We start from the raw sequence: 21,136 nt of genomic DNA, 5'->3' as shown, positions 1-21,136 counted from the left end.
TGAAAATTTGAGGTAATAAAATATTATCGATAAATTGTTAGATTGTCAAAAACCTCAAAATTGAAGGTTTTAAGGATTTGTTGGGGATGCCTTAAGCATAGAGAAGTTATAAATTGTCTTAGTGGATGAGTATTATCTGGAATGACCTTCTAGTTATCGACAATATTTTTCTTTTGCAAAGATTTCATTCCGCGAAAACAGATTTATGCGCAGTACTCCATTTTTAGGTATCATCAACAGCAAAATCGAAAGCTCGATTCTCTCTAAAATATTCATTTTCAAATAATGTTCATGTTGTTCATAGTGTGCGTCACAGTGTGCGGCACGTACCTCACCTATAAACACTATATATTAAAAAAAATCAGTGTGCATGAATTTATGTATATTAAATAAAAGAAAAATCAAGAAAATTTTATGTTAATACAAATATTTGGCATACTCATATTAGAAATTGTTTGAAATTAATACTTAACGTGTTAAATATTAATATATTTACCTGAACTAAATATTCTAATAGAACACAAGAGTTTTGCAAATCTATAAATGAGGCCGTCAAACTTTTATAAGATTTGATTTGGCATTAAATATTATTATATTTATTCACGTAAAATATCAAATATCTATTCAAAAAATGTACTGTATTTTATAAACTAGTACAGTACATTTAATTTCATTCCAAGGTGGAATCAGAAAATTGCATTTAATTAATTTAATCTTCACATTGCCGTTTACCCTGAACAGATACACTTTTTGTTCCTCCAAGTCTCCCAACTATGCTTATATGACAATTAAAAAGGGAACATCATATAAGAAGAGTTTCACGTATCGACAAAAAAAAAAAGCTCTAGAATTTTGACAATTCCCCTTTTCTCCGGTCATGTTTTGTTAGCTAACAAATACACTCAGCTTTTAAAAATATGAGTCAAACATAGATGTAAACACATGACTAGAATTTCAAAGAATAGACAACAACAACAACAACAACAACAACAACAACACATCCTAATTCCAATTTGACATTTTCAGAATCAAAAACCTCTTTATGTACAACAAAATCTTTTAGAGGCAAGAAAAAAAACTCTCAATCACTCAAAACTCAAATTTTGTAAAACAAACATAAATTGAAGGTTGCCTTTTTTATGTAAAGACTGTAAACTAATTACAACAAACAGGACATCTAATAAGACCATTCTCATTACAATCAGGACATGTTTGAAACCCATACTCTCTTTCATCCTTTACACTTTCATCATCATCATCTTCTTCATCCTCATCGTCTTCATCTTCATATTCATAGTACACTTTGCAGCTCCCAGAACACGTCTCACACGGCACAAACCTTACATCTCCACAAGCCTCGCATTCTTGCCCATTAGCATTTTGGTTCTCTTCCACCCTCTCGCAGCCTCCAAGAAGCTTCTCCAGCTTCCCGTCCTCATTCAACTTTCGAATCTCCTCTGCTCCACCGAGATACTTCCTCCCCAAGAAAACTCTAGGCAATGTGATCCCAACGCCATTGTTGAACTTATCCTCTAGCAGCTCCTTCAACTCCTTCTTGAAACCCGAATGCATCGATACATCTCGCTCATCCACTCTAATCCCAAGACTTTTTAGTATAACCCGAACATCGCAGCTTTCCTCATATGTCTTCCTTATACCTCTAAGACTTGTGAAGTAAAGTATCACTTTCTCTTTAGCAGCCCATTCTCTTGTTTCATCCAAAGACTCCTCCTCCTTTTCATCAACAGAGAAATTGAAACTTGGATTCAATCTGAAATCGTGAACCGAAATGTGAAAGGGATGATCAGAAGGAAGTTCTTGAAGCGATTTCCTAAACGAAGAAATGATCTCAGGATCAAAATCTTCAAACCCTTGTGCTTCCTCCATTTGAAGCCAAAGCGTCTCACCGTTACCATTCGACTTAGCTCGTTCGCAATCACCATTACGTGAAACATTAAACGAAAAGCTCCTCACATGATTTGGTGATCGTAAAGGACTAAGATTGTCTTCAAGCCCATCCATCATTTCCCATGTATTAATCGTTTCAGGCTCCCCCGGAGGCGTCTCAAGCGGAGTCTTCGGCACAACCTTTGGGATCTTCTCATTCATCATACTTGACCAAACCTTTGCCTCCATAAGCTTAGCCTGCATTTCCAAATTAAATTTCTCCTTGTCAGACTTCTCTCTGACCACATTTGGACCAAACCCATTTCCCGTTTTCGCAGATTCCTCGGAAACAAGCTTATCGCTCAAGTCTGCCAAGTGTTTGTGATTATGCCCAAAAGAAGAATCACATAGCTTGAGAGATCCAAGGCTAGACGAACTTAGAGCCACCATGTGACAGCTATCTTCAGAGTTTTGTGGTTGGTGGTGCACAGATTGGCTTCTCGGTACGTCTACCGGAGAATATCCTCGCTGGCAATGAACACAACGCTTACTACGATGCTTGGAACTCGCACAACCCATAACTGATCTCAAATCAAAAGCACAAAAAGGGGAAAAAAATTGGATTTGGAGACAAGGATTTTGTGAAATCGAGATGAGTTATGTCGAGATTTGTGAAAATAATAGCTGGAAACAAAAAGCAAAAAATATTTCGAGATGAATCTGAAATAAAAATTAAACCTTTTTTTTTTTTTTTTCTCTTATCTGGATTTTGAGATCAATCTCCAAAAACAGAGCCCAGAACAGAGACCAAAACAGAGGATTATGGATTCTAAGGGAGAAAAAGAAAAAAGAACGAGAAAGAGAATGATTTTAACAAAGAGAACACAAGGACATGTTGTTCATCATTATCATCATGATGATCATCGTCTGGTTTTACAAAGTCTCTCTCTCTCTTTTTAAAAAGTTCGAAGAAGGAAGGAGAATGTCAAAGTTTTAGAAAAGTTGAATAATTTTTCTCAGATTTATAAAGAGACTCTGTTTTTTTTTTTTTTTTTTCCTTTGAAGGTCACACAATTTGGTAATTTTTTTTAATTTGACTCCTTCTAGTCGTGTTTTAAGGGTACGTGAAGGCGCGTGATAACACGCTCCTTTTTCAGATAAAACTTTTTTGGATTGCTTAAATTAGGAATCATATCTACCAGTTTTTGATATGTCATTTTCTTTAATTTCAACTTTTTTTTCTTCTTAATTTCGTTTCTAAAATGAAAGAAATCATCAAAAATATATATATATTAAAAAATAGGGTACTGGATTTGATATTTAATTTTATCAATGATGCATTTGATTTTCTAGGAACTTTTTATTTATATCTACTAACTGTGTGATAGTTATTAATGGCCGGCTTAGTATTTCAAAAATTCATAAGAATTGCAGGTAAGGTTTAAGGATCACCACAAATTATTTTTATATCTTTTTGATATTTTAATTAATTAATATTATATATAAATATATATCTATGTATGGATATCCATGATAAGATAGAAATTAATCAAAAATTAAAATAAATAGCAAGAGAAATTTGTTTACTAATATATAGAGGCATATAAAATAATATACATAAATGGTTTTCTTATATATAGAAAAGTCTCCTTATATATAGTATTGATAAATTCTATTTAATCAATTATTTTCATTTTAAGATTATCACATTATTCAAGACTTTGGATATATATATAATAAATTACTAAGGTTAAAAACATTATCTATTAAAAAAATGTATTTAGTTACAGTAGACATATTTAATACGCATAATTAAATATACTTTAAGTAAATTTATGAGACTCGGGTATTCATTTTTTTTTGTATACACGTAAATATTTCTTTTTTTTTTCTTAAAAGAAATTTTGACCTATCACAAACTTAAATTACTTATCAAAATCGTAAAAAAAGTTTTGACTTATCAGAAATTGTGCTACCATTGGTTACTCGTAATTTGTTATAGGCAAAAAAGTTTATTAGCACATTTTGACACTAACATAAACTACTATTTTGCCTATAACAAATTGGAAGACTATATTAGGATTTTAAATAAAACAGATGCAAAATTTTGTGAAAGCAAAAACACGTGCAACAAGTCTAGGGACATCGAGAAATCTACGAGTAGCTACCAATGATTCCGGTAACTTATATACGCTCTTGCATTTTTTATCCCACTCAAAATCCTTGTTCCCCGCATAATAGTTGATAAAACGGTAAGCATCTATATAGAATTAGATATCAAACTGACTTGCTTTATTGATTAACCATAATGTGGTATTTATACATGAAGGACTCAATACATGATAAGCTCAATGTGCTAATATATCGGAATCTAAACCTTATCACACTAAGACGATAAGTACAACACAAATATATCGACACTATCCGTAATAATCTATCAGTTGATCAGTCAATGAAACGATTCAAAGTATATGATGCAACATGACAATCACTGTATATATCCTTCTTGTTTTTTGACGAAAGAAATTTGATTACAGTGACAATCTTTTTCAGATTGGCTTCAATCCCTGTCTCAGTAACTATGTATCCAAGGATCTATGTTGACGCGATGCCAAAAGTGTACTTACCTGGTTCAAATTTCATTTAGAACTACTCCTATATATTGAAACAACCCCTTATATGGTCAATATGATTCTTTACGAATAGAGATAAATTTGATAAGCATGTCCTCAATGTAAAATTTCATCTTATAACAGAGAATATCAACGAACATTTTATTGACATGTCGCTGGTAGTTTGTACTGAGATTTTTAATCCAAAGGTGTCTCAGTTTTTACGAATAGGTTCTATTGTCGGTTTTTTTTTTTAACAAACAGGTTCTATTGTCGGTTATGAAGATGATTTTCTCTCATCATTGGCTTTATCTTTCTTTTTCCATCATAGGTTGGTGTAGAGCTCATCGGACTTATGTTGACGGGCTGAATATGACCTTATTGGTTTATTCTTGATTTGAACCAAGTTAACCGGAGCACAGGTGGAGCTAGTGTACAACCATGTGGGTTAAATGATTCTGATGAATTTTTAAAATTAGTTAAATTTAAAAAAAAAATCAAATTGACCCTTATAAAATAGCACAATTGACTTCTATAAACTTTTTTTTGACCATGGTAAACTGATTTTTTCTTTAGAGTCCGTCACTAAACCGGATGATTCTAAAAATTCATCATCTACACAAATCATAAAAATTTCATATAAAGCAATATTAAAAATCAATATTTTTTGTTTGTGTATCTCGGTTTCTTGTACCTCTATTTTATACCCCTGTTTTAAAAATCCCCGCCTAGCACTGATTACTTTCCGCAAAATCGTTAGTCCCACTTTCTCTGCCTCGATTAATGACTAATCCCCACCTAGCATCGATTATCTAAATTTACATGTCTAATTTGATTATAACTCGTATAATCCGATTATTTTCCGCTTAATTTTGTATATAATAATTACTTTTAGAGCCAAATATAAATCAAATATGTATTATTTTGTTATTTAGACATTTAAATTAAGAGTTTATGATGTTTTATAATAACTAATGTACAAATTTTTAATGAAAATCATAAATTTTCTTTTAAAATTACGTTTTTATGTGTTTACCGTAATTTTAAAAACAATATTATAGTTTTATATTTTATTTGATATAGTTATTTTAACATAGACAGAATTATACATATATTTAATACTACATATTTTTATTTTATTATTAATTTAATAAAATAACCCTAAAACTAGTTCCCGATTAATCTCCGTTTAATCTCCGATTTTCTCGCTAGACGCTAGGCCCATCATGACCGTCCGACTAGCGTCTAGCGATTTCTAAAACAGGATTTTATACCATGTTAACTATGTTTTTATTGCTTACTAGTTTCTTCACCTGCAAAATTTTTATATTGAATTGTGTTACAAGTCGGACTATTAATTATTTTAGATTTCGTCCGAATCTTTATTTTATCTCAAATCCCAAGTATGAAAAGTCTTCTTGGTTACTTTTTTTGGTTTTTATTTTGATAAAAGTCTCTTGTTATTTCTTTAAACAACAGATAACATGTATAAAACCCCATATTTATTCAACTCTCTCACAATCATCTACTTCACATCATATTTTGTTTTTTATTTATCACACATGTTTTTATGATCTATCACATACTTGTGTCACACTTATCCCCCTTATCTCCAAAACATAGGCGACGTCCATCTTATCTGTTGTCGTGTTTCTTCGCTCTTTGAGGCGACTTCTATGACATAGATCTTTTGGCTTATAATGTATCGCTTTATCTTATATTTTTTTTCCTTCAACTCTATAGACTGGCTGATCTAGATTAGATTGTGGCCAAGTGTATTGATCATGGAAGCCTACTCGCACTTGTCGTATTTCTTCGACCAATCCTAACAGATAGACGTATCTGTTGGGTCAGTGCACTATGTGAGGAAAACAAAGATTGGGGTCAATTTCAAATTCATCAAATACATTTAGTAATGTTATTTGCTTTGTGCGTTGATGAAAGTTCCCAAGTTAAAAGCATCATTATTGTAGCTTGTCTCAACGTTTGCATCCTATTTCTTTCTGATAATTCTTTTGCCGTCTTGTTCTTCTTGGATTGTAGTGATCCTGAACGTGACAGGTATTTCCAGCTCAAGATGTGCTCAAACATGTTCTTGCCACTAGGTAACATCGTGGAACAACGTGAGCCATTTTTATAGTAGTTTATAATGCGTCTTTCGTCTGGTCAATATGCATTTCGCCAAGTATTGGACTTTTGTAAATGAGGACTGAAATAGTGTATAAGTCTGTCAAATACTAAAGTAGGAGGCATGCTTTTATAGGAAATCGCCTGTAATGAACACGGTTCATATGGATGGTGGTGAGGAAAGGATAGACTGGATGATAAAGGAGGCCAAGAACTGGACGTTGGTCAATACCATATATGTGTATATAGAGTTTCATGAAACCATGTAGTGTCTCCAGCCCTATGTAGATCAGTACGTTGTCGAGCAACGATTCTCTTATTCCATGCGACATATCGACGATCATTCTCTATAGATTATCTTCAATTGGATTGTCTGGAATGAGGATGTAGATCATTGGTACATGTTGAAATCTGTCGCTGAGTCCTAGAAAGAAAGTCCAGGAGGAAATTGTCTTTTCTTTTGATGTGTTTGACGTCAAATTTCCATTGGAAAAACTAACTTTCCCACCTGAGTAATTGAGCTTGTGGTAGAACCTTCTGCATAAATTGAATCATTTTTGGAAAGGATGACATGTTCATCTTGATGAGGAAATGTTTCCCACCAAATGAAACTCAAACTTTTCTATTTCTCTTTTGACTACGAGTATCTGCTTATAAGTAGAATGGTAGTGTTTCTCACTATTTTTAAGGAATCTACTTTTGAAGCCACATATATGTGTTTTTCCCTTCTCATCTCTCATTTTCTTCTAAGAGTATTGTTCCCCAATAGCAATCACTTGCGTCTGTCAGCAGAATTCTTTTTCCTTTTGCTGAGATTTTCAGAGCTAGTAAGGTCATAGAAATTTTCTTCAATTCTTTTACTACATCCGTGCATTTCTGGCTCTATTTCTTGAGTTGAGCAAAGAGAACTGATCTATGTTTTGCATGACCATGGATGAAATCTGCCATATTGTTGAAAATTCCCTGAAACTGCTGGATTTGCTTGAAGGATCTGGAAACTCATTGAGCTGGGTGGCAATGTGAAGTTGAAGGTTGTATTCGCCTTAAAGAATATGCATGCCCAGAAAGTTAATTTTTGTTTCTCCAATCACCATCTTGTTTTCAGATAGCATAATACCGTATTTTTGTACGATACCATGAAACTGCGCCATTAATGATGTGTGGGAATCTGTGTCTGATGAGAACATAAAATTATCGTCGACGTACACCAGCACATTTGGGAGGATAGGCTCGAATATCTTGATCATAATCTGGAATATAAAAGGGGGGACCTTAAGTCCAAATGGCATGACTTCCCAGTCGTAATGGCGATCTGGTGCACAAAACCATGTCTTTGGTATGTCTTCTGGTTTGATTCCAAGCAGCCAAAATCTTGCTTTTAAGTTAAAATTTGAGAAGATTTGTGCTTGTGGTAGTTTTTGGAATAAAACTTCTTTCTTCAGCAAGGAAGCTTGTCATCTACAAGAAAATGGTTGAGTGGTTGGTAGTTGATGACTAATCTGAGTTTTCCTCGCACTTGTTAAGCTCGTTTGTTGATGTCAAATGCTTCACATGCCCAAGGTGAAGTGGTTTTCTCAATAAGGTCTTCTTTCTAAAGTTGGTCAATTTCTTCAAGTGCAAGATTGTAGTGATCGGAGTTCATTCTTGGGTGGCTTGCTTTGGTTAGGTTGTCATCTTTGTTCTTCTTGAAGGGTAATCTCCGAATGAGAGTTGGCGTAGGACGTCTTTACAATTTTTTCTCTCATGATTAACTATCTCCATAGGGTACAGATGAGACACTGTTGTCCAAGGTAGCAGATGGTATTTGTATTTGAGAGCTTTCAGGTTCTATGAAACTCTCTAAAGGATATGAAGAATATCAAATCCAAGTATAAAGTCTTTTCCAGGGAGTTCAGAACCATATAATTTGAATTTAATCATGTATTCAGGGAAGATTTGGATGTAGATTGGCTTGTTGATAAGAGAGATGTGGAATATCTGGCCATTTGCTGATTTGAAGGCTACCGAGCATGAATTCCAATGTGAGGCTAGGAGGAGGTCTTATTTGATGATGGATGAGGCAGCTCCAGTGTCAAAATAGGCTATGATAATCATTTGTTTATCATAATTGGTAGGGAAGATGTAGATCTTGGCATATGGAGATGGGTTGTTTAGATACACCAATTCTTCTTGATGTGGTTGTTCCACTTTCCAGAAATCTTGTAGAGGTCGAACCCCATGAATTGGTCATCTTTATCTCCTTCATCTCCGGTATCTTCTTTTAAAGATCCATCTTTAAACTCCATACCCATTGCAAGAACTGTATCACATGTTGGTTCATCATCAAGAGAAAATATGGATTCAATATCCGAGTCATCAATACTTCAACTTGTTCTAAGTAGCCATGGAGGTTGTCTCTCTTTTTCTTGTTAGGACACTTTTTCACATAATATCTTTTCTTCTTGGAGATGTAACATCTGTCTGATTTCTTGAAACCTCTTTGAGTTTTCTTCATGAAGAATTTTTATTTTTTCTGGAATATAGTTTTGGATATCTCTTCTGCCACTTGCTTTTAAAGCTCATTTCTTTTCCATGACTTGTAGAACAATGACATTTCTTGTCTCTGCATTTGATAGTGAAATCTGGTCGATCACATGCTTTTCCGAGAAGCTTTCCTTGTTTTGGAAGTTGTTTCAAGAACTTCTGGTTGTTACATAGCTTTTCAAGGACTGCCAAATATATGTGATATATTTCTCCAAGTGAAGTTTGGTTGAGAGACATATTTTTGAGAGACAATTTTCATGACTTCTCATTTCCAAGTGGTTCTGAAAGTTAATTCATGTACGCCTGCTTAAGGTTGACATAATCTATCTCATTCAGGACATAAAATCTCTTTGACATTCGATCATAATTTCTTTCAATATCCTTCCTCTTGAAGGACCAGCATCTCATGCTAAGATATTATTCTCTCGCTTGGATAGTACAGTGATTCCATGTACCCAGAAATTCATTGTGGATATGTCCCACCAAGGCATCAACTGTTGGAGATTGTCGGATTTGCAGTTGTCGATTTGACCTAGGCTTATCAACCATTGCCTGAGGCGTCCTTGTAATTTAACCACCAGTTTATTGATTGATGTAGGTAGAGTGGCTCTTGGGTTAAAAAGTTGTGATGTCAGCCAAGCATTCATTTCGTATACTTTGTCACACCATTTTGAAGGGGGGACATCGTCGAAAAAGAAACCTTTATGTGGTTCTGTAATAAACCGCATATTTCCTTCTATCTGAGTTCGTCTAGATTCTTGAGTCTTCATATATGTTTCCGCCGTCACTCTGCATGTCTTCTTCGACCACAGTAGGTTCAACCATCATGAATGATGAGATTTTGGCCTCATATCCTCATCCTTTAGTGTTGTTGGTGTCCTTTTGATAACGGTTTTTCTGCTTAGACCCCTTTTCTATTTTGCGACTTTTTCAAGAAAAATAGTAATTGGATTAGCATGCTCCACCATTAATTGTTCTCTGCTTTTTTTGGGTTGGTCTTGAGATTTAGATGTCTCGGGCAAAAGTTTGGGTGGTTCAGGTGTAGCTTCCTTTCCTTTTTTTTTTCTGTTGGTTTTTTTCTTTTTGGTGGTTTGTTGTTCGGAAACAACTTTTGTTGGTAAGAAAGAGGATGCTCCAAATATATTTGGATCTTGGAAAAATGACAAAGATTGTGTTTGGGCTGTGTAAGGTGGTGTGAAGATGGGATATGGTGTTAAAAGGTCATATGGCATTGGGGGTTGGGTTTTTTGTTGGTTTTGTAAGGAGTTTAACTGGAATTTGAGGGATTTTAGTTTGGACTCCTTTTGAGACATGAGGGGAGAGTTTATGGAGACAGTAGGTGCAAGGTTGAGGAGCTCTTGGTGGAGAGAGGTTATCCTCTTGGTGAGTTCTTTAATGGAAAGGTCCATGATGGTTACCTTTTCAATGTTGTGGCGTTCTCCGACTGCCATTTCAATGTTGCTTCTACGGCGCTGACCTACTTCACTTAATCATCTGGATTCTTAACATTCAGATTCCAGATTTTTCATGAGTGCTTTATATTGTTTTCTTCAAACTCCTTGGATGGAAATGGTGAATCCTACTGAGATGAGGGTCCGGACATATAACTTAGCTGCACCTCTTCTTGGTCAAGTGTTGTGAGAATTGAACTACCAAAATATAAAACATAGTATTCAAAATTCTTGTCACTTGATTCTTTGAGAAAGCCAACTTGTGGCTCTATGGAGTCCGGGACTGTATTATTATATAATAATTTGTTGTGAAGTTTTCTTCTTTCTTCTATGCTTTGGGGTGTCATCATTATCAGATCTATCTGTTAGACAATATTGGCAATCACAAACATAAAGAATTTGTGACCCGATTCATTTTCAATTGTGTAAATGGGATCTTCTACGAAAGCTATACTAATAACTAAACATTGTTTGCTTGATCTCTTCCCACTAATGATAATAGAAAGAATACAATAAAATTCCAAACTTTGGAAGTTGATGTACAATTCAAACATAACGGAAAACATGATAATAAATAATAGTGAAAAATAACAATTTGACACAAATTTGGCAATTAATTGCAAGATTAACACTTCATCTTATCCAATAACTATAATGACACAATTTTAACATAAAAAGACTAAAAACCCAGAAACTATTTAAATTTTTTTTTTTTTGAAAAAACGAAAAATGGAAAATATTATAGTATTTAATATTGGAGCATTCTCAAAAATGCCCCTTTTTCATACCTCTTTTTAAAAATACCATTTCATGTTGACCACTTTTAAAACTACTCCTCTTTATATACAAAATGATCAAATTATCCTTTTTTGAGTGACAGCAAGAATGTACAGTCATAAAAAATCGAAATTATTTTCCCGCAAAAAATAAAAAAATTTCCCGCCAAAATTTTTTTCCCGCCAAAATCAAAAAATTTTCTCGTCAACAATTATTATTTTCCCGCCAAAATCGAAAATTTTTCCCGCCAAAAATATTGAAATTTATACCTTATAAAAATATTGTAAACACTTTTAAAAACCTTTTAAAAACGTTTACAATGTGTTTAAAAACCTTGTAAACGCTTTTAAAAACCTTGTAAATGCTTTTAAAAAACTTTTAAAAGCGTTTACAAGGTGTTTGAAAACCTTTTAAAACCCTTTTAAAAACCTTATAAAAACCTTATAAAAACGTTTACAAGGTTTTTAAAAACATTGTAAAAGCGTTTACAAAGTGTTTAAAAACCTTTTAAAAACATTGTAAAAGCGTTTACAAAGTGTTTAAAAACCTTTTAAAATCTTTTTAAAAACCATTTGAAAACCTTTTAAAAACCTTTTAAAAAACTTGTAACAAGGTGTTTAAAAAATATTTTAAAACTCTTTAAAAAATCTTGTAAAAGCCTTTACAAGGTGTTTATAAGGCTTTTATAAGGTAGAAACCTTATAAAATCTTTTAAAAACCTTGTAAATTTTTTTTGGCGGAAAATTTTTTTTGTCTAAAATTTTTATCATATTTTTTTTGACAAAAATATCTTTTGGCGGGAAATTTTTTCGAAAACTTTTGGCGGGAAAATATGTTGGAAAATTTTTTGGCGGAAAAATTTGTTTTTCTTTTTATTGATTAAAATATTTTTCATCTAAAAGTAAAATAGTCATTAAAAATTAAAGGAGGACAAAAATAAAAATGGCCAAAAAAGGAGGTATTTTTGAAAAGGGGTATATCAAAAAAGGTATTTTAACAAATTCTCTTTAATATTTTGGTTTTAAAATATGATTAATAAAAAATTTAAAATGATTAAAAACTGATGTTTATTTTTATATAATTTATAAAAATAAAATATGATTTAAAATATAATGTATAAAAATAATATTCAAAAACTTGTTTATAAAAATATTATGTATAAAGATATGATTTAAAAATATGAAGTTTAAGATTATATAGTTTAAATAAGTTTTATAAAAATATAATGTATGAAATTATAACAAAAAATGATGTATATAAAAAATATTCAAATAAGATTTATGAAATATAATATAATATATAAAAAATATGATTTTAAAATATGATGCTAAACTTTTTAATGTGATCTAGGAAAATGAAAATGTATAAAATATGCTTTAAATATATGAGTTTAAAAATATGATTCATAATATGATTTATAAAAAATATAATTAATAAAAATATGACTGAAAAAAATATAACTTAAAACAAATCTGTTGTTACTATATTTAAATTTTACATCTAATAAATCTGTTATCAAACACCAGATTTTTGGAAGCAAACAAAAAAACTGTCATAACGTAAAAAAATCTGCCATAAGATATGATGTTCACATATGTCATTTTAGCAATTTTTTAAAAATGTTATAAATCTTTTATCAAACGACAGATTTTTGGTTAAATTAAAAAATCTGTTGTAACTTTAAAAAAATCTGTTATCACTAGAGGTCAACCTAGTAATTATTTCTCTGTAAAAAGATCTCTCATGTTTATTATATTTTTAGTCCCGCGGGTGAAAACCTAGTTTATTATATTTTCAAGACCATCAATATCAAAATATTATTAGACATGCTGAACAATGTATCTCCATAATATTTTACAACATTGATGTTTTTTTTTAAAAACAAGATATTCTAAGAAAACAATTAGCTGTAAAATTATATTTTTCTTCGATAAAAATTACAATATTAGAAAATTCTTGATGAAAAGTATATTTATACGTGAAAAGGAAATTAATGTACCTTGATTGAAAAAAGATTTCTGATGTAGGATAAATTAAATGAAAGTGTTACTCTCATTTTAGTCCTCAAATTATAAATGTATATATGTACTAACTAAGACCATCTCCAATAGTTAACTCTATTTTTTTCTCTATAATAAAAGAATTCTATAATAGAAGTGAGTTTTACTCCAATGGTCGTCTATAAAATAGAGATTGCTATTTTTTCCTTTATTTATAGAGGAACATTTGTAAAAAAAATAGGGTTCCTCTATAAATAGAGGAAAAAATAGCAGTCTCTATTTTAGAGGTGAGAATAGAATACCATTGGAGTAAAACTCACCTCTATTATAGAGTTCCTCTATTATAGAGACAAAAATAGAGTACCATTGAAAATGCCCTAATAATAAAGTTTCACATTAAATCCAAAATAATTTTTGTAATTTTATAAATAGATATTTTTGTAATTTTATATTAAATTAGAAAACCTCTAAAATTTAGCATTATGTCTATGTATAAAAACTGTCATGGGGTAAATATATAGGATTTTCGAAACAAAATTCAGTTGCAGCTTAGTTTTCATTAATATAATAAGAGAATTTCTCTATCTTAGAAATTTCCGGACTTTTACAGGACACGGTAATCCAAAATAACACGAATAGTCTCAATGCTAATGATTAGTACAATTATAGCTTTTGCATGATCTAAAATTCTGTGAACATGCACACAATACAGCACAAAAGACACAATTCTGTGAACATGCACACAATACAGCACAAAAGACACGAACTAAGTAACAAAGAAAATTAGACGTATAAGAAAAAGTAACCAATAGAAATAGTAAAACTTTGCAAAGCAAAATTAGTGCTAATTTTGTTGATTGTTGCAAATTGCTATCAAACATAGACGAATATCCAAATCTCAGCCTCAATTTCAGGATTAATGCATCTATGCGTCGTACTCTTCAAATATATTTATGCATATATAAGAACACGACAACAAAAAATAAATACTGTATATAACTATATCCCCCTCGATTTTAGCCTCCGATATTAAAATTGTGTAGTTTGACTCAGCACAAAGTCGACTAATAAATGTGTCTTATTGTTAAATCTTAATGCCAATAAATTTGTATATAGCATTTTCTGAAAATAAGTTGTAGGAGTATATAAATTCTTAATGCTAGAAGCCTAGAATACAACTAATGATAGCTACAATAGAAACTATTAATTAAATAGCTAGCTAATACTGTTCAGCATCAAAAGAGAAAAAAAATTCAAAGTTATTTATTAATCTTCCAATATATATTACTGATACATGTAATTCGAATTAAGACGATGTTGGAGTCTCTATAAACTTTGAATACATGCTTATTCACAAATAATCTAATATTACAAATTGAAACTTCCTATTTAAAAAAGAAAAATTATGTGTAAATTCATAGGAATATAATTTTGCTTATTAATCTGGCTTATAACGTACGCTAATACAAAAGTAATATAAATAATTACGCTACAAACTTTGGACATGTAAAAATACATTATTATGATTTCCTTAACAAAAAAATAAATAAATCCTACTATATTAATTGAAAAGTACAAATATGAAACTAACCTTAAAAGGTATAAAAAATTACATTCAATTGCCAATAGAAATTTTTAACCCCAAATACTAATTGAGATTTTCAAAAATACCCCTTTTTCTATATCACTTTTCAAAAATACCCTTTTATGGTGTCCATTTTCAAAAATACATATTTTTATATAAAAAATGGCAAAATTATAAACCCTAAACCCCAAATACTAAACTCTATCCCTTAAAAACTATACCTTAAATGTAATTTGGGAACCCAAACCTAAAAAAACAAATTCTAAAAATTAATTTAACATAGTGTAATTGTGTAAAAGAGGGCAAAAATAAAAATATTCAAAAAAGGATTTTTAAAAAGGGTATGCCAAAAAGGATATTTCTAACAAATTCTCAAACTAATTTGTACTTGAAAAAAAGGGGGATTTTCAAAATACCTTTTTCTATGTCACTTTTCAAAAATATCTTTTTATGGTGTCCATTTTCAAAAATACTCATTTTTAATATATAAAATGACAAAATTATAAACCTTAAACCCCAAATACTAAACTCTATTCCTTAAAAACTATACCTAAATGTAAATAGGGAACCCAAACCTAAAAAATAATTCTAAAAGTTAATTTAACATAGTGTAATTGTGTTAAAGAGGGCAAAAATGAAAATGTTCAAAAAATGGGCATATTTGAAAAGGGGTATGCCAAAAAGGGTATTTCTAACAAATTCTCAAAAAAAAAATAACAGCTAAGATTTTTTAAAAATACAGATAATTATTAGTTAAAAAACATATTTTCTCTCTCTAATCAAATTATGGATGAAAAATTACTAAATATTTTTTAAAAAATATAAACCAATCAAAATTTCAAAACTAAGATTTTAAATCCAAGTAGACAATAAAATTATTTTTAACTAGATTTGGACGATTTTATTAAGATTTCAGATTATGATTCTCCTATCATCTTTCTTTTATTTTATTTACAAATTGTTTGGAATTTTTAGATAATACATAACAAATATGCAGAATTTTTTCTACATTTGTTGTGATTTGAATTTTTAAAAACAAAGATATATTACTCTTTTTTAATGTAAAAGATATATTACTCAATCTATGGAAAAAATGTTTGTTTTAATTTTCACATTGGCAGGTTGGTAAAACTAAATTTATATAGTTGATAAATTAATATATTTGATTTGCTCACAGTTATAATATTAAAATTATTACTTCATATTTCAAAAATATTGATGCAATACAACAAACAAACAATATAAAACTGTAATATACATCAAAAAACAAAATACTATAATATTCTAAAATTATTATTATTAAAAAGACATCTATAGTAACAATTAAAAATAAATACTATCACAAATAAAATAGTTTTTCATAAAAAATATAACATAATTTTTATTATTATTTTATAATTATTTTTAAAAATGTTGACCCGTGTTTTAAGCACGGAATATCTCCTAGTACATTATTATTTGATCAATCATTAGAGAACAATACTTTCAGGGCCAACAAATCGTAAACCTTATACATCAAATTAAGTGGAAGATATGAATTGAAAACAAAAAATAATAATAAATGCAGTCGCAAAATATAACCCAAAAATGGGGATTATGGTTTATGGAGGGAAGAGAAAACAAAAAGAGGAGTGGGTTATTAAGTAGCTTCATGGATGGTAATGTTGGTCTTCTGTCTTGTTTTGTGTTGCCGTTTCGAGACAAGTGTTTGATGGCCTCCACTAAACCTTATTTTATGAAACTTATCTTAATCCACTTAGGATCAGTTTAGCCACTTTAATAATATTACCTGAGTTTTCTAGTATTTTTTGAGGGTTGTTAGTTCTTTATATGAAATGGTTTAGTATTATTTTAGATATAGAAGTAGAGTTTGACAAAAACTTATTTCATTATTATATAGTTTTAGCTGTTAAAGTTAATTTAGATTCTTTCCAATTTCCATGCGTCGGCATTACTCATGAATCATCACTAACAAAAATTTCATATAATAATACTAATACATACAACATAAAATTCCGGAACGTAAAAAAAAAAAAAAAAAAAAAAAAAAAAAAAAAATTCCGGAAGATGCTTTCAGGGCCAACAAATGGTAAACCTTATACATCAAATTAAGTGGAAGATATGAATTGAAAACAAAAAAAAATAATAAATGCAGTCGCAAAATCTAACCCAAAAATGGGGATTATGGTTTATGGAGGGAAGAGAAAACAAAAAGAGGAGTGGGTTATTAAGTGGCTTCATGGATGGTAATGTTGGGACTGCCCAAGAGACTCTTCCTTCTCATACATGAGCAAAGAAGACATGCATGAGCATACAGACTTCCTTTATTCTGTAGCGTCTGTAGCGTCAATGAGCAGACATACAGACATGCATGAGCATAAAGGGCTTTATATCATTGCCAAAATCATTGACTTTCTCTTTAATTTCATTGCACTCTCCATGTTTAGTAGTAGATGTTTTTTTATTATAGTTTATTTTTAGATGATTTTGAGTCTTATTTAGTTCATGTTATTTTAGTCAATGGAACAAACATTTTCATAGGCTTATTTATACCTCTTTTTATTTTATGTTTAGGTGTCCGTATAGTTGTAAATACAATAACAAAAAAAAAAAGTCATTTGGCACCTTTGTCAATCTATTTTAAACAGTAGACACCTTGAGATTTTTCCCAGTTTGGCACCTTTAAAAGTTCACAAGATCAATGAAAATAACAAAACGACTCCGTTTTCAGTAAGGATCAAAGGCACTTCAACACTTCATCTCATAGCTCTTGGTAAACTAAACTTTAATGGATGGGAAAAAACTTTTGGAAGCAGCAATATGTTTGGAATGAAACCGTAAAGTGGTTGTTAGAGCATGGGCATTGGTGTCCCCTATTTTCTGGTCCCCTAAATTTAATATTATTATTTTGAAAGGTTTTTATTTTGAATATGAGCATTGCTGTATATTTGTATTTGGTTTTTCCCTGCTGAAAACAGAACAATGTCGAAGGATTTCTGTATATTCATAAAGAGGTTTCGTGATTACATATATAGAGAGAAAGCTTAACGAAGGCCTGATATCTAGCATCGTATCTAACTAGTTACCACAACTTAAGCATAAAGTACGGAGATCTTTAGTTGGCAAGGATAACGAAGATACTTCGTATATGCCATAGTTGGTTAAACAGAACCGTTAGGTCCAATACCTGCAACAATTTTTTCCCTCGTTTCAGATGAATTTTTGCGTATAAAATAAAACCGAGGTTTCATGGTAAAACAGAGAATGGCATAGAGATATCACCTGTATAGAAGATCCATTGCACAGGTCTCTTGGTTGCAACATCCTCATAGTACCATATAAAGTCTACTTTCTCCCATACATTGCAGAGAAACCCGCTCACATTTTTTTGGCCTAGATACTTGGCTCCATCTAGCCAGTTTGGTCGCAGGATTCCAACCTAAATTACATCATCAAATTCCAAGCCTCAGCAAGTTACTATAATACAAAAACACTACAGGTTCATACAAAGAGCATTTCTTGGTGAAGCTTGACTATTATCAAAACCAAACAATCAAGTCTTAGCAAAGATGTAAAGTCCCGCAGCACACCCTCATCTCCTACTCGTACAGGTTTCTACACTACTAAAGTCCACTTGCCAATCAAGAGACTCGGTCCTCCACACTACTACTACCCGACGCCTAATCTCTATAATCAATCACCGTTTACAGTTTCAGTTCAAAACATTCTAGATAGTTTCTCTAGACTACTACACTGAGCAGCATAAACTGTAAACAAGTTGCAGAACCACAAATGCTGCCACCATGGTTCATATCTTCAATTAGTAAAAACCAGGAACAAAATTAATCCAGTAACCATGGAAGCTACAAAAGTTCCAAGCACTGAAAAAGTGACAATGGCTCCAAAGTTTGAAAAGAAAGGTTTCCGCATAAAAACCCAGCAACAACGTAAGCATCATCAAGAATTCGATGGTAAAACAAGTACGTCATCAACGAAAGCAAGGATGCAATATCTGATGGTAAAACAAGAAAAGCAATAAGTACAAGAGAGGTATCTGCACTTACAGGTTACAGACTGAAGCCTGACTGGGTGCAAACAAGTACGTCAAGGAAAAACAACATATTTGGTTGCCAAATTGAGAAGATCATGACACACAGAGACGTAAGTGTAAACTAAAGGCAAGAACATTAGCAAATACAAAACTCGATAGACTCTTATTCTGAGATAACAACGGCTTTGTCAAGATACCTGCATCACACCGGTTACCTTGTCAAACCAAACAAAGCTATACGTTCCTCAAAAGTTAATAAAGCGGATTGAAAGTTTTTTACTTGCTATCATTGGTATGCTCAATTTTTCTATTTCCAGCAATAGCAGAGTTCTTGTCTTGTGTTTCATACAGAAGCGTGGGGTTTTCTGGGACTTTGACAGACGATTTCCGAAATGAAGCGCCGACATCCCCTAAACAAAAACAAAACCATTCTGTATTCAGAGCAATCAAGCCAACATAAGTTTTATACATGTTCCAAAACAAAATCACAAAACATTGAAATCATCACCTAAATATAAAAACGATCATAAGAACAACACTAGGATCAAATAAAACAGTGATTACCCAGAAACTATCTCAATAAACCCAGAAATGAAAAGCATAAGATCAACCTAAAGCCCAGATTTTTTTTTTTTTTTGGAATTCAGCAGAAACCTAAACATGCGAAATCAAAATTAGCTAAACCTAATTGATCAGAAATTGAACAAACCTGTGAAATTAAACCTTCTTCGATGAGAGGTCTTTGCTCTTCTTTGATGGAACCCATCCTCTGAATCTTCATCCAATCAAAACGTAGCACGCGTCCAAGTGAACGGAGAAAAAACGTCCCAAATAAAGATACGTTTCTTCTGAATTGGGATTTTATTTATTTATTTTAAATCGAAAAAAACGGGGACGGTTTAAAACAACACTGATACACATGGTCTTACACTCTCAAAGATCAGGCATGCCCTCTCCTGTTTTAACATCAAATGTCTGCTCCCATACAAACTCTATTGGTGTGTCGTTAGAGCCAGCTGCAAACAAAAAAAGTTTAATCAATCTTTCAGCATGAAATTGAAAACGTCTACTTTCAAGTCTGTTTCGAATATATATATATATAGTAAAATGTGTGAGTTGAGCTGTTTTTTTTGTTTTTTGCAAAATTGTGAATTTTTATTAAAGAAAATGGATTGTACAGAGTACAATAGCCTTGAAGATAGAACTTGCCAAAAAAGAATAAAAAACAAGCTCTAGCTTAGAGAAAATACAGTGACCAAAGCTATACTAAACGAAGGTCAGCCAATCTCGAATAGCGTTTTGAAATTTTTCCTTTGACCCTTGCTCAGAATTGCGTCTCTGATCTGCTTGTCTAGCGCCTTAAAGAGTATATGCGGTGGAGTTGAGGTGTTGCTGTGTAGTCGAGTGTTTCGCTCTATCCAGATGGTGTAGATAACTGCTTGTGATACTAGCCTGCAGAGGGTTTGCGTAGACGTAGCATCAGAAGCATCCAACCAAGAAATGAACGCGTCCCAGGTGTAAAAAATGAAAGGATTGTATTGATATGTCTGTATTTTGCATTTCCTTAGCCTGTATTTGTCATGCATTTAGCTAGGACAACTAGTTGTTTTGCATCATTTTAGAACCTCTTTCGTACATTTTGCATGTTTAGGAAGTTTCTGCACCATCCTTGCATACATTGCGCATTTCGGAGTTTTTCAGGTGTCTAGGAGACGTTGGAAGCGCAGAGGGTCGAGCCACGCTCCTTACTTCCACAATCGAACGCTCCTCACTTCCACAATCGAGCTACTCCTCACTTCCACAATCGAGCTACTCCTCACTTCCACAATCGAGCCATCCTCACTTCCACAATCGAGCTACTCCTCACTTCTACAATCGAGCCATCACTCGAGCCACCGGTCTAGGGATTCAGATTTTGACGTCTTCATTAAAGTTGTAGAGAATTGAGTCATCTTTCCAATGCCGTTTATTTCAAGCCAATCGGAGGTGTGGTTCAAGAGTTATCATCGTTTTAGTGGATGCATATACACCCAGCTCGAGCCACTTTCACCGACCATGCTCGAGCCATTTTCACTCACACCACTCGAGCCACTCCTACTCACTCCACTCGACCTCACTCTAGG

General features: G+C 32.0%; 1 protein-coding gene and 1 pseudogene across 7 annotated transcripts; both read right to left on the bottom strand.

Moving 5' to 3' along the window:
- Positions 1-979: 979 nt before the first annotated feature.
- Positions 980-2,970, bottom strand: LOC104710722 (uncharacterized protein At3g28850 pseudogene; annotated as a pseudogene). The gene has a single exon (XR_015565531.1). The product of XR_015565531.1 is annotated as an uncharacterized protein At3g28850 pseudogene (transcript).
- A 14,975-nt stretch (positions 2,971-17,945) lies between these two features.
- LOC104710721 (uncharacterized) lies at positions 17,946-20,169 on the bottom strand. Of its 6 annotated transcripts, none has more exons than XM_087467781.1 (6): positions 19,943-20,087; positions 19,723-19,788; positions 19,294-19,423; positions 19,027-19,047; positions 18,245-18,401; positions 17,946-18,149 (listed from the first exon to the last, which is right to left on the bottom strand). In XM_087467781.1, the coding sequence occupies exons 1-5, from the start codon at positions 19,979-19,981 to the stop codon at positions 18,289-18,291; spliced, it is 369 nt and encodes a 122-aa protein (XP_087323907.1). In that variant the 5' UTR covers positions 19,982-20,087; the 3' UTR covers positions 17,946-18,149; positions 18,245-18,288. The 6 variants fall into 6 exon arrangements, 2 of the variants coding, with proteins under 2 accessions (XP_087323907.1, XP_087323908.1); XM_087467782.1 differs by having other exon boundaries at positions 19,723-19,861; positions 19,943-20,077; XR_015567359.1 differs by lacking the exon at positions 17,946-18,149 and having other exon boundaries at positions 19,027-19,210; positions 19,943-20,169.
- Positions 20,170-21,136: the final 967 nt, after the last annotated feature.

This window comes from Camelina sativa, chromosome 9, assembly GCF_030686135.1.
Source record: "Camelina sativa cultivar CO46 ecotype springtype chromosome 9, ASM3068613v1".
Lineage (NCBI taxonomy): Eukaryota > Viridiplantae > Streptophyta > Magnoliopsida > Brassicales > Brassicaceae > Camelina > Camelina sativa.
The sequence above is the reverse complement of the archived record's forward strand: the minus strand, read 5'-3'. Positions and strand labels throughout refer to the sequence as shown.